The sequence below is a fragment of the Pelophylax lessonae genome (assembly GCF_965119305.1).
Source record: "Pelophylax lessonae genome assembly, chromosome: 4".
NCBI lineage: Eukaryota > Metazoa > Chordata > Amphibia > Anura > Ranidae > Pelophylax > Pelophylax lessonae.
This window is the reverse complement of record NC_138771.1, coordinates 69,235,027-69,248,993: the sequence shown is the minus strand read 5'-3', so window position 1 is coordinate 69,248,993 and position 13,967 is coordinate 69,235,027. Positions and strand designations below refer to the sequence as shown.

The 13,967-nt window shown below is 40.6% G+C and overlaps 1 protein-coding gene across 2 annotated transcripts in view; it reads left to right on the top strand.

The window, feature by feature from the left end:
- IL16 (interleukin 16) overlaps positions 1–3,837 on the top strand; it is a 239,226-nt gene extending 235,389 nt beyond the window's left edge. For both annotated transcript variants that reach the window (XM_082253377.1, XM_082253378.1), the window contains exon 19: positions 3,544–3,837. In XM_082253377.1, the coding sequence (XP_082109503.1) occupies positions 3,544–3,716 (173 nt within the window). In that variant the 3' untranslated portion in view covers positions 3,717–3,837. The remainder of the gene's footprint in view (positions 1–3,543) is intronic.
- Positions 3,838–13,967: the final 10,130 nt, after the last annotated feature.

The following is a 13,967-nucleotide window of genomic DNA, read 5'->3' as shown; positions in this document are numbered from 1 at the left end:
TTTTTTCCTCTAGGTCTCTATAGATGGAAAACTAAGAAGGAAAAAGGGAAAGAGGAATTTGTTTAAAAAAGTGAGACAGTCCTTTCAAAGGAGATGGCATTTCAAAGATATGCAAATATTTTCTTAGATAATAAATGATAGCTAAGCCATTCACATCAATACTTCCAGAGGTAAATCGCTATTGAAATATTCAAATATGGATGCAGGCGGAATTAAGCAGGCTAAAAAATGGCACCCCAAAGATACATTAAAACTTTACTTTCTGGAAGAACCATCACATCACATCACATCTTTCCTTTACAGAATTTTATTCATTGCCACAGTATAGGAGTTCAGGAAATAAAGTCAGTTTGCTGTAATGTGTTTTTTAAATTTCCATATTGTGGTTTAATAGTGGCGACACATGCTTCAATTTTTGATCGATGTGTAATTTGATCAAAACAATCGAATCTACAATCAAGTAGCTATAAATTCCAATCAAATAGATATAACTCTCCAATCTTAATTTAATAAAATCAAACTGAGTTGATCATATCAGAATAAATATTGATTGTTTTGCATCAGTTGGCAACACAAATATACTTTGTTCATTAACATGTTTATATTTCGATCAAAAGGATTGGGAGATTACATGGCGAAAACAGAGATACAATCAATATTTTACACTTGAAAGTTATGATCCCATCTTGATTTTCATTTGAAATCAATTACCTCAGGTGTGGCAGATAGATCAAATGGGTTGTTGACTGTAGATCGATTAAAAATAGTTGTTTATTCATAAAAGCATGTATAGTTAAACCATAGGGAAATAGTTTAGGAGGTATTCCACTATTATATTAGTCTTGGTAATCATACAAGGAGTAAATATTAAGGTTAAAGGGTAACTCCACTTTTGTGGGGAAAAAAAATAATAATAATGTAGTGTATACAATTGCTACTCAGTCATATTGTAATTGAATGTTATTAAAATGACCTTTCCTTTTCATTCTGCAGCTCTGTAATTTTCTGTAAAATGCAATACAAATTGGCTACCTGGAGATCCCCCCCCCCCCCCCCCCACAGGAACATAATTTCCTGCTTGTGTGATTGGTTCATTCATTTTCCCAGAAGTCTGCACTAAGATACAAGTCAGATTTCAGGCATCCCCTGCAACAAAAATGTCGCTGTTGGTGAGATACTCCCAATAGGAAATCACATCTATAGGGAGGCAGACCCTGCTTCTTTCCTCATTATGTCCTGCAGATGCAGCAGCTGGTTGATAATTTTTAAACCACTCCCATTAGACTCATTTTTCACATGGACACAGACAAACACACAGGGATTTCTTCAGAATAACAAAAAGTAGCAATCTGCAACAAAGTTTTTTATAATCCTTGCAATGTACCCAGAGGGGAATGTGTTTTTTTTCTCAACAAAAGTGGAGTTACGCTTTAACTGATGCACCAAGTAAAGCCTAACAATAGTAACCCCTCAGCACTTCCATTGCCCAACTATATGTAAGCTTTAAGACCCCGTTCAGACTGCGGCGACACGACTTGGTGGGGCGACCTGTGAAGTCGCGGTGCACCACGACCTCAGCACGACTTGCACGGACTTCATATAATTGAAGTCTATGCAAGTCGCCTCCAGGTAACCCCAAAGTAGTACAGGACCCTTTTTCTAAGTCGGAGCGACTTGTGTCGCTCCTATTAGAACGGGTCCTGTACTATTCAATGGCGGGCGACCGCAATATCGACGTCCTGCTAAAAGTCGCTGATCGCCGCCATTACTAGTAAAAAATAAATAATGAAATAAAAATATCCCATAGTCTGTAGACACTATAACGTTTGCACAAAACCAATCAATATATGCTTATTGTATTTTTGTTACCAACATTATGTAGCAGAATATTAATTTTTGAAGAAATTTGATTTTTTAAAAACATTTTTTTGGATATGTTTTTTAGCAGAAAGTAAAAAATATTGTGTTTTTTTTTAAAGTTTTTTTTTGTTTATAGTGCTAAAAAAAAAGTAGAGGTTACCAAATACAACTAAAAGAAAGCTCTATTTGTGGGGGGAAAAGGCATACATATAATTTGGGTACAGCGGCGCACGACTGCGCTATTGTCAGTTAAGTAACACAATGCTCTATCGCAAAAAAAATAGCCTGGTCATAAAGGGGGGTAAATCTTCTGGAGGTCAAGTGGTTAAGGTAATAATAGCTAAGGGAAGAACATTTTGTGGTCCGTCCTTAGCAAATGCTTATTTTGCTTAACCGGTTGCCGACCGCCGCACGACTATTTACTGCGGCGGTCAGCCCCGGCCAGGCAAAGGGACGTATATATACGTCACTAGCCTGGGAGCCAATAGCGGGCGGGCGCGCGCCGCCGCAGGCGCGCTCCTGCCTCGGCTCGTTCACGGACACCTCCATGCGTGTGACCGGCGGACCCGATGCCCGCCGGTCACTCGCGATCGTCCGCTGTGAAGGGAGAAAGGCAGGCGGCTAATGTAAACAAAGCCGCCTGTCATTCTCCCCTGTGTAAAAGCACTGCTATGTAGGACCGTTGATCTGTGCTGCTACACACACAGCCACATCCCTTCTCAGTAAGAAGCACACCCCTAGGAACACACAAAGTCACTGCATCTCTAATAAAGTTAACCCCTTCCCTGCCAGTGTCATTTTTACAGTAACAGTGCATATGTATAGCACTGATTACTGTAGTAATGTCACTGGTAACCCCAAAAGTGTCAAAAATGTCAGTCAAGGGTCCGATCTGTCCGCCGCAATGTCGCAGTACCGCAAATTAAAACGCAGATCGCCGCCATTACTCGTTAAAAAAAAACAACAAAAATGACAAAAATCTTTCCCTTAGTTAGTAAACGCAATAACTTTTGCGCAAACCAATCGCTTATTGTGATTTTTTTTACCAAACATAGGTAGCAGAAAACAAATTGGCCAAAAAATTAAAAAAAAATAGATTTTTACATTTTTTTGGGGAATTTCATATAAAAAAATGTGAAAAATATTGTTATTTTTGCAAAATTGTCGCTCTTTTTTTGATTATAGCGCATGATCAAAAAATCGCACAGGTGATCAAATACCACCAAAAGAAAGCTCTATTTGTGGGAAAAAAAGGACGTCAAATTTGTTTAGGTACAGCGTCGCACGACCGCGCAATTGTCCGTTAAATTCACGCAGTGCCGAATCGCAAAATACCCCCTGGTCAGGAAGGGGGTAAAATCTTCCGGGGCTTAAGTGGTTAATGGTTAATCCAGAGCTGCTGGAGTGACCCGATCTACTTTGAGAGACTTCAGATCAGCTACCCATCAAGACTGCCTAACACTGAACTGTCAAAATCATTATAAAACAATCTTTAATACAATGTTGTGTACATGATATTATAAAACAGAAGTTTAAAGTTTATGTTTACTTTTTTATTATTGTAATTGAGTTAGGTAGAGTAGCATTTTTTCCTCATCCAATGCTATCAGTAGTAAACACAGTTAAATCTGTTTCGTGAACTTTGATATTTACAGCAGAACTAACTTGGTGTTTGTATTGTAGGTGTGTCAGACAAGAATGATGCCGTTCAGCCTGGAGATGAATTGCTGCAGTTGGGAAATATCTCTTTACAAGGTCTCACCCGCTTTGAGGCTTGGACTGCCATTAAAATGTTACCCAGTGGGCCAGTTCAGGCTGTTATTAGAAGGAGCAGCGATGCTGACTTAGTCAATTAATAGGAATCTTTTCATGGAGGATGATGAAGCTTCTGTACCATGTTTAACTGGGATCTTAGAATTTTGTTGTTGTGGTAGGGCAGACTTTTAACAAACATGACCCAAAGATGACTGAGGCCAGTCAAACAACAATGATATTTTGGTTGTATATTGAGCCTGTTGGGTTGAAAAAAAGCCATTGGCTTCCTATATGTCTTGGATGCACCCAACGGCAAGATTATCCTTCCATAAATCCTGAATCTATTCCAATCCACCTAGGTGTTCTTTTAGCGGACCCACATTCAGTGACCACAGATGCTTTCCCTTAGCACCCCTGAGAAGGCACATAATTATCTACCCCCCCCCCCCATTAGCTGAGATATTCACAGGGTGGCTGCTTGGTGCCACTTGAGCCTCGTACACACGCGTCAAAAATTGGCAGGGAATTTTCGTCCAACGTCCGATCTGCCGATTTTCGGCTTGTTAGTATGATGCTTCCGACAACTGACTCCGACTTTTCGGCCGAAAAAAATCTGGTGTGCAGACTATAAAATTTTTGTTGGCCGTCAAAACACGGCCGATTTTCGTGCAGTCAGTACAGATTTCGACAGGGCAGGGAAAAATCTTATGAGCAAGTCTGGGCATGCTCAGAGAAGAAAGAACACAAAGAAATCAAACCAACACATGACATCACTTCTGAAGTAGATTTCTGTTGGACGAGAAAATTCGTGTGCAGTCTAGGCACATTCCAACCAACAAAAAACCACTCTGGACAAAAGTCGGACGATCGGTCGGCCGATAATCGTTGCCTGTGTACGGGGCTTCAGTCTCTTCCATAAAATCTTCACTGTCCAGTCCTGCTCCTTCTGAATGTGCAAGTGCCACAAACTTTATTTATTCCAAAGGAGAGGTACTACTTCTTTTGTCCTAAAAGAATACAAATCCAGGTACAAGTGTGTACCATGTCATGGGTGCTGGTGGAGTGTATCTAAGGCCACCGAGTATAAGTCTACTAATAGTGGACTTTTACTTTGAATTGAAAATCAAACTACTGTTGCTAGTATTACAAATTGAAACTGTGGTATCATAGAAAGATCTTTATAAGGTTCTTTGACCCATCAAACACTGTGTAAAATGTCATTCAACCACAAAAAGCTGTGCAATGCTTAGACCAGCCATTGTCACCAGGGTTTCATGGAACCCTAGGTTTCCTACAGAGGTTGCTAGGGGTTCTTTGAGCTGTGGCTGATTGACCTCCCATTTGATTTTGCCTGCATAGTCCCAGAGCTAATGCCACTTGACAGAGCTAGCTGCATGACACCCATGGTCTTTTTTTAGCTGTTTGTAAAGGTGGCATTCAGACCACCTCTTTAAAAGGGGCATTTTTCCCACTGGTACCAATGTAAGGGATATTGTTCCTACTGACTATTACTGATATGCTTTCAGCAAGGGTTCCCTGAGACCTAAAAACGATTTTAACTGCTTGCCCACTGCCGCACGACTATTTACTGCGGTGGTCAGCCCTTCACAGGCAAAGTGACGTAGTACTACGTCGCTTGCCTGTGAGGCTCGAGGGAGTGAGCGCGCGCCGCCAGAGGCGCGCTCCTGCTCCCGTTCGCTCACGGACCCCCCCGCGCGAGAGACCCGATGTCCGCCGGTCACTCGCGATCGTCGGTTACATCGGGAGAAAGGCAGGCGGCTAATGTAAAACAAAGCCGCCTGTCAATATCCCCTGTGTAACAGCACAGATCACACGGTCCTGCTATGTAGGACCGTTGATCTCTGCTGTTACACACACACACAACCACATCCAATCACAGTTAGAAGCACGCCCCTAGGGACACACTTAACGCCTCCCTCTCCAATAAAGTTAACCCCTTCCCTGCCAGTGTCATTTTTACAGTAACAGTGCATATGTATAGCACTGATTACTGTAGTAATGTCACTGGTACCCCCAAAAGTGTCAAAAATGTCAGTCAAGTGTCCGATCTGTCCGCCGCAATGTTGCAGTCCCGCAAAAAAAAAATAGCAGATCGCCGCCATTACTCGTTAAAAAAAAAAACAAGAAAAATGACAAAAATCTTTCCCTTAGTAAACGCGATAACTTTTGCGCAAACCAATCAAAATACGCTTTTTGCAATTTTTTTTACCAAACATATGTAGCAGAAAACAAATTGGCCTAAAATGTTAAAAAATTTAGATTTTTCCATTTTTTGGGGGGAATTTCATATAAAAAAATGTGAAAAATATTGTTATTTTTGCAAAATTGTCGCTCTTTTTTTGTTTATAGCGCATGATAAAAAAATCGCACAGGTGATCAAATACCACCAAAAGAAAGCTCTGTTTGTGGGAAAAAAAGGACGTCAAATTCGTTTGGGTACAGCGTTGCATGACCGCGCAATTGTCCGTTAAATTCACGCAGTGCCCAATCGCAAAATAGGCCCTGGTCAGGAAGGGGGTAAAATCTTCTTTTGGGGTAAAAAGGTTAAGAAAGACTGGCTTAGATAGTCATTGTCTTTCATTATAATGTCTGTCATGTTATCTTAGCACGGTAGGCCTAAAATGGTCGAAATGGTAAGATCAGACAATGTTTTGGGACTCTTTAAATAGTAAACCTTTTTTCTAACTTCAGTACTAATTGTACACACCCCACATTTAGATTTCATTATGACCCAGTCCTAAAAACACAGTGGGGTGCAGACAGCCATCCTGTCAGAGATGAACACAGGAATCCTGTGTTCTTGCTATTTAGGAACACAGATCTCTGAATTCATCTAGTCAGTCCATCCCCCACACATTTAGAAAGCACCCCTTAGGGACACATTTAACTCTTTGATTGCCCCTGGTGTTAACCCCTTCCCTGCCAGTGTCATTAGTACAGTAACAGTGCATATTTTTAGCACTGATCACTGTAGTAATGTCACTGGTCCCCTCAAAAGTGTCAGTTAGGTGTCCGATTTGTCTGCCGCAATGTCATAGTCCCGCTAAAAATTACTAATGCCATAAATCTATCCCCTAGTTTTTAGATGAGATAACTTTTGCGCAACCAATCAATATACACTTATAGGGATTTTTTTTGCCAAAAATATGTGGCAGAATACACATCGGCCTAAAAATGATGAAAAAAATTAGATTTTTAAATTTTTTTTATTGGGAATGTTTTATAGCAGAAATGAAAAATGATTGTTTTATTTTTCAAAATTGTCGCCCTTTTTTTGTTTATAGCTCAAAAAAATAAAAAACGCAGAGGTGATCAAACACCACCAAAAGAAAGCGTAATTTGTGGGAATAAAAGGACATCAGTATTATTTGTGTACAGTGTCGCAGGACTGCCCAATTCTCAGTTAAAGTAACAGAGTGCCGAATCGCAAAAACTGGCCTGGTCGTTAACTCCCCTGGCGGTATTCCCGAGTGTGGCTCTGGGTTAACTTTCAGTACTAAAAGCGGTAACCCTGAGCCACACTCGAGATTACACCGCAATGTTACTCACCTTCTCTGCGATCCCTCACTGTCCTCCCTGCCGTCCTCCCCATCATCCTGACAGTCTCTCCCCGCTCTGTGCACCGCCGATTGCCGACACTTGCCTTCCGGTTCCCTTCCCTGCGAGCGTTGCGATGCAGGGGGGGTGGAACCGGCGGCAAATTCAAAAGTGTAAATACACTAATGAGATGATAAAAAGCTGTGATCCTAACGGATTACACTGCATCATACCATTTCACCACAGGATTGCACCTGGTGACTTTTCCAGTGCCCTGCCTGTGCTTTTCCAGTTCTTTGTGCCTGGAAAATTTTGAACGACCATGGCGTCCAAAAAGCGTTCTTTATGCGCAAAAGTGCTTTTAGATGAACTGGAAAACAGCAACACCGAAACTGAGTTATTTGAAGAACTGAGCGATAGCGATTTGTTGGAAAATTCGTCATCAGGTACAGAAAGTGACGACAGCGACAATTCTGATGTCTCTTTCTGGCACATAGCTTGTGGAATTTGGGAAGTATATCAAATGATTCTTCAGAATTTTCAACGGAGCTATGTGCCAGAAAGAGACATCAGAATCGTTGCTGTCGTCACTTTCCGTACCTGATGATGAATTTTCCCACGTATCGCTGTCGCTCAGTTCTTCAAGTAACTCAGTTTCGCTGTCGCTGTTTTCCAGTTCGTCTAAAAGCGCATTTGCGCAAAAAGAACGCTTTTTGGACGACGCCACAAATAACTGGAAAAGCACAGGCAGGGCACTGGAAAAGTCACCAGGTGAAATCCTGTGGTGAAATGGGATGATACAGTGTAATCCGTTAGGATCACAGCTTTGTATAATGTCATTTGGTGTATTTACATTTTTTTAAATTGCCGCCGGTTCCACCCCCCTGCGTCGCAACGCTCGCAGGGAAGGGAAGCGGAAGACAGGTGCCGGCATTGGCTGAGCACACAGCGGGAGGATGGCGGGGGTGGACGGCGGGGGAGGACGGCGGGGGAACGCAGGGGAAGGTGAGTTTTAAAATGTAAAACAACAGATTTCCATGCAAAACAATGTACCGCTTTTAGCACAGAAATCCTGACATAATCAGACCGCCAGGGAGGTTAAAGGGGTAAAACCTTCTGGTCCAGAAGTGGTTAAGATTGCCAAAAATATTAGAATGGATATGTTTATATATGAATTATCTTTATCTTATCTTTACATGACTGCAGATGGCACCTTTGAATATTCTGCTGCAACTCAAGTTAGGCACATACATTTGTGCTTAGTGTATAATTACATAAAGGGATATCGTTTTTCTGTCTTGAAGCCAGTAAGAATATTATGCGTTATAGATGGGATGCAATAGAATGTTTGTGATAAACACAATCAGAAAATGCTAGAATTGTGTAATGAAGGATAGATGTGGACTGAATGTAGGACACCATAAAATCTGTTTTCAGCCTATCTTAGCTAAATAACAATTGATAGTGTTTTATAGGCTATTCTCAACTTACTGGTTTCTGTAGAGTACTGCACATCATTGTCATTTGCTCTATCTTTTTAAATACACTATACTGCCAAAAGTATTGGGACTCCTGCCTTTACATGCACATGAACTTTAATGGCATCCCAGTCTTAGTCCGTAGGGTACAATATTGATTTGGTCCACCCTTTGCAGCTATAACAGCTTCACCTCTTCTGGGAAGGCTGTCCACAAGGTTTAGGAGTGTGTCTATGGGAATGTTTGACCATTCTTACAGAAGCGCATTTGTGAGGTCAGGCACTTATGTTGGACAAGAAGCCCTGGATGGCAGTCTCCACTCTAAATCATCCCAAAGGTGTTCTGATGGGTTAAGGTCAGGACTCTGTGCAGGCCAGTCAAGTTCCTCCACCCCAAACTCACTCATCCATTTCTTTATGGACCTTGCTTTGTGCACACTTTTGAGAGGTCTAAATCAAGATGGTAGGATCAAATAGACCTGTCAGACTCCAGCTAGTTCCCAGGCACTATCCATCGATCCAGACTGTGGTAATATGGGAAACTTCTGGGCCCCTTTCAGGAGGCCAGTACCAGGATAGTAGCAGGACCCTCAATTACACCTCAGGGGAATCTAAGTAACAATGCCATAGTGTAATATGTTCAAAAAAGCTAAAACCGTTGTCTTTAAAAAAGAATTCCACTCACATGTCGTAACATCAAAAACAGCACAGCAAACAATTTTAAAGATGGCTGTGGCTCCTGGTGTCATCTTACGCGTTTCATCATATTTTGACGTCTTCAGAGGACTCGCACTGAATTTGTACAGAAACACTTGCAGTCATCCATGATACCTTCTCCTAAGAAACATTTAAAAGGAAAGAAACATTTTTAAAAAATTTAAGCAATTGGAGAGGAGCACCCTATGTCCAAAAAAAGTCTCACTTTTTATAGTTAATGAAGATAAAAGTATACAAGTAGAGCCAACTTGTTTTGGGGAATAGCCTCCCCTTCTTCAGGGCTGTATTTCTTGGGGAATGGTTAGACTTTGAGATGGTTAAATATTTTCGATCACTGGCTCTGCAGTATGCTGGCGGTAACGCCTCAATTGTCGTAATCAGAAAGGTAGCAGCCCTTGACCCCAACGGGTCTCCTACCACCTACAGCTGGGATATAACCAATTAGAAGCAGTTCCCTCTATACCCTCCACACAGTAATTTGCCACAAGGCAGCCTCCAGTGGCACCAGTCCAGCGTCTTTCACCAAAGAATGTAGGTGTGCTATGTGAATAGGAATACATATAGTGGGGGGGGGGGGAGGTATTTAATTTGACTGTAAGAGTGGAAATACTCTTTAAACTCCTGGTTCTTGGTAGACAGCCTACATCAGTGATGGCAAACCTTGGCACCCCAGATGTTTTGGAATTGCATTCCCCATGATGCTCATACACTCTGCAGTGTAATTGAACATAATAGGAAATGTAGTTCTAAAACATCTGGGGTGCCAAGGTTCTCCATTACTGGTCTATATCAACTAAAACCAAAGGTTCATTTTAACTAAAGTAATGCACCAAATACCTTTGTCCCAGATAAACCATGCAGGCGTATTCAGCAAACCAGCAAAGAGCAAAAATCCCATCGCAACCAGACTTCCATTTTTGATCAGTGTAAGGTTTATTGTCACCGGTTGTTGTGCTCTATTGCACTATCTTTAGTTTTTGCATCAAAATAATTTTTAGGGTCAGTGTAATGCACAAATGTAAAAAAAAAAATAACTGGTTGTTTGTAGTTGTGGACATATATTTGTGAATATAAAATAATGATCAAATGTTCTGACTCATGCTAAGCATAAACTATCTTTGAAATAGGGAGGAAATAATTGTATGTTTCCAAAGCTACTATAAATTTATTTTAAATAGGCTCTAAGGTTAAGTGCCACCAACATCCTAAACACGTGTGCTAATCCAAAGGCACACCTCTATAAGGGCTCATCTATAGTTGGGTTTATTCTCTGAAGAGCAATCTGTGGTGGATCGCTTTCTGAGGGCATTTGACAGGCTGTGAGCAGGGGTTATGTTGCCTCCTGACTGCTAGTTTTAACCCCTAAAAGCCTGCAGCACAGGGCCGCAACCACATGCATAGCACTCAGTTGTGGGGTGGCCTCATTCACTCAGCGGGCGGTACTGCACTATGAATGTGACAGAAGAGATCATTCTTGCTGTGCTACAGTGCAGGTCATGACATGTGTATACCCCTGTATGGCTGCCTTTGCATTTTGGGGGGGGGGGGGGGTGGGCAGTGTGACTCAACCACTTCAACCACTGCTCAAGGGATTTTTGTATTTTGAGTTATTAGTGTTCCTAATAGAATATACTTAAATCGCTATAGGTAGACACCAACCGCTTAATATCCTAGCAGTTATTATTATTAGGTACATGAAAGCAATAGCAAATGGTACCACTCCAAAGAAGTAAAAGAAGTTGCACAACCGCTGGATCCTTTTTTTTTTTTTTTTATAATAAACTTTAGTTCATAGAGAACAGTCCAATACAAAGAGAGCTGAATTTGGCAGTGATATGGTTTATTTTACTTGTGATCAGGTACATACAAGTCATGATTAATTTTTATGTGCCTGTTGATAACATAGACTGATGTAAGACAGAGGTCTTCAAACACTCCTATGATGGTCTTAGCATCAGTGTATTGTTTTTGTATTGGAGCACTTTATTGGTTGTTTGCCATTTCAAAGGGAACAAAAAAACGTGGTAATAATCTGGGGATCTCAAATATTGATTGAAATTTTTTTTTGTTTTACTCACAGGCTTCTATTCCTGATGTAGGATACAGTATCTCATAGCAAGGGCTTGTGCTGATGGGTTGACTTTAAATAGGTTTTCCAATCCCTACAATTCTATGCCAATGCAAAACCCACTTGGCACAGGGCAAATGCATGTCGGAATGAGGTCAACTACAGGGCAAAGGAACCTGAAGTTGAATTATGGATGACCTCAGAAATGTCTCAAAATGATGTTAAGCCAGTCTTTCTCAACCTTTTTACCACTGAAGACCTTTCGATAATGTTTAGGGTTTTTGGGGGATCCCCAGTAAAAAAAAAAAAAAAAAATATATATATATATATATATATATATATATATACCCACAGCTCATAATACATACATACATACATAATACATTGAATATTCAATAAGTTGAAGAAAGTTTTAAAAAGAATAAGTAATCTGGCATACCTAGCATATTTTTTTTTTTAATTATATATTTTTATTACATTTTTCAAAACACATACAAAGTAAATATAAGACAAAAGAAGAAATGGGGAAAGAACCCAAAAAAATCTTCTTTCTTTCATTTCTAACATTTTTAATTATAAAAACATCCTAGCATATTTGATACCTACTGTGGGTAATTTTGTTATTAGGTCCTTGGTGGTATCTTCTAATAGTGCTCAGTGTGGAAGTGACCCCTTACATTTGTGATTAGTGGAAAATTGCCTCCTTGCATTGTTGGCCAGAATAGGTGGAAGATCAGTCCACCATTGTTCACTGCTCAAAGAACCACTAGCAACCTTTAGAGAAACCCTTCAGTACCATGGAACTCTGGTTGGGAAACACTGTGTCAAACTGATACGATTGTCACAAGCCCAAAGCCCAGTGACACAGGCCCTAGGAGCGTGTCTACGTGTACATGTATATGTGCCACTATATATACAAAATACTTAAAACGGATCCTCAGACACCCCGCACCCCCCAATTTTTTTTTTTTTTTTTTTTATCCCCTGCTTACCGTGGAGTGTCTTCTGCATAAAACAGATACTCACCCACCCAGCCAATCCAGTGTTGTCCTGCTGAGATCCACGTCTGTTTGCCTCTGCTCGGTGCTGCGCCGCCATGTTCAAGTGCAATGTCATTGGTAGGCGCCAGCTTTTCAGGGTTCAGCTGGCCGGCCTATCGATGATGTTTCCGATTCACCTGTCCCATTCCTTCTTTACTGAATGGAGGGACAATGCCTCCTGGGATATCTGATGTGTATATCCCAGGAGACAAAAGGGCGCACAGTCTAAGCAATATTTAGGGATAGGAGGAGAGGAGAAGTGGAAAGGAGGGAAGAATGCCGAAATGATAAAGAGCCACTTTAAAGGCAGCATGAAGGCATATAAATTTCCTTGCAATATAGGTGCTTTTAAAGTACTATCTGCATGGATTTTCTATGCTTGAGTATATTTGGGTATAGGCTAAAACATAATGGCAGTTGACCTTGCTTAGTTAATACTAATTCCATTTTTTGCTATGGTGCTATTGGTATCACTGATATGGACACTTGATAAAAAGCTCTACTTTGGAGGGACACTTGATAAAAAGCTCTACTTTGGAGAGCCTAAAATTATTATTGTTCTATGGTAGTACTGGGGCATTTTTGTCCAAGCAGGTTTAGAAGCAGGGTGGGCATGTTGTGTGCCAATATATGGGATGATCACACTCTTTTAAGTATTCACACATATTCATTTAGAGAATGAAAACTTTAAGCACATGTTAAATGTTGCATGCAGAATCAAAAGCATAGCTGTAACATATAACAAGTGTACTTTAGGGTGGCTATACACATTTTTTTTTTTTGCACATTAATGCCCTTCCCACCATGTGCCACCAACTTACAAGAGGAGATGAATCAAATTGGGTCCAGGTTTTGCACTCTCATGCTTTCTCATTGAGAGATTAGCTTGTGTATGGCAATCTATAGGCCTGTTTGTAGGCAATACAGTAGTTCTTCCATATAATGAATGTATAGCTAACATAGCATAGACATTTCTTAAAGCTTACAATGCAATTAGTTGGACCACTTTTTAGATTGGCTCATTCATTGTATGATACGCGAGCAAAGGAATGTACAACGTCAAATAATAATAATGCAAATAAAAATGCCAAATGAATAACCTTTGCAAAGGCTTACATAACAGCATCCAAAAATCTATGCAATATAATGTTTTTGTAAATATGGAATTGTTCCTGTGCAAAAGTGTTGATGAATATGTAAATACATTCTGTATTTTTGTTTTGCAGTTGCAAATAAAAAATTCTAACAAACTTGTCGTTTGTTAAATTGTGGGTAGGTTTGCTTTTTTTAGCTAACATGCAGTGCTGGGACAAGGTTATCTAACGCCCAGGGCAAAGATGCCAAATGGCGCCCCCGTCCTCAAAATGTTTAAGCATTATTTGTCAGCAAAAAATCCCCTCCCTCCCCTCCAAAAAATGTGAGCACTAATCTGTACACTTACCCCCAAGCATGTCATTTTCCCCAAACAAAAATCTCTTTCAGCACTCCTGCT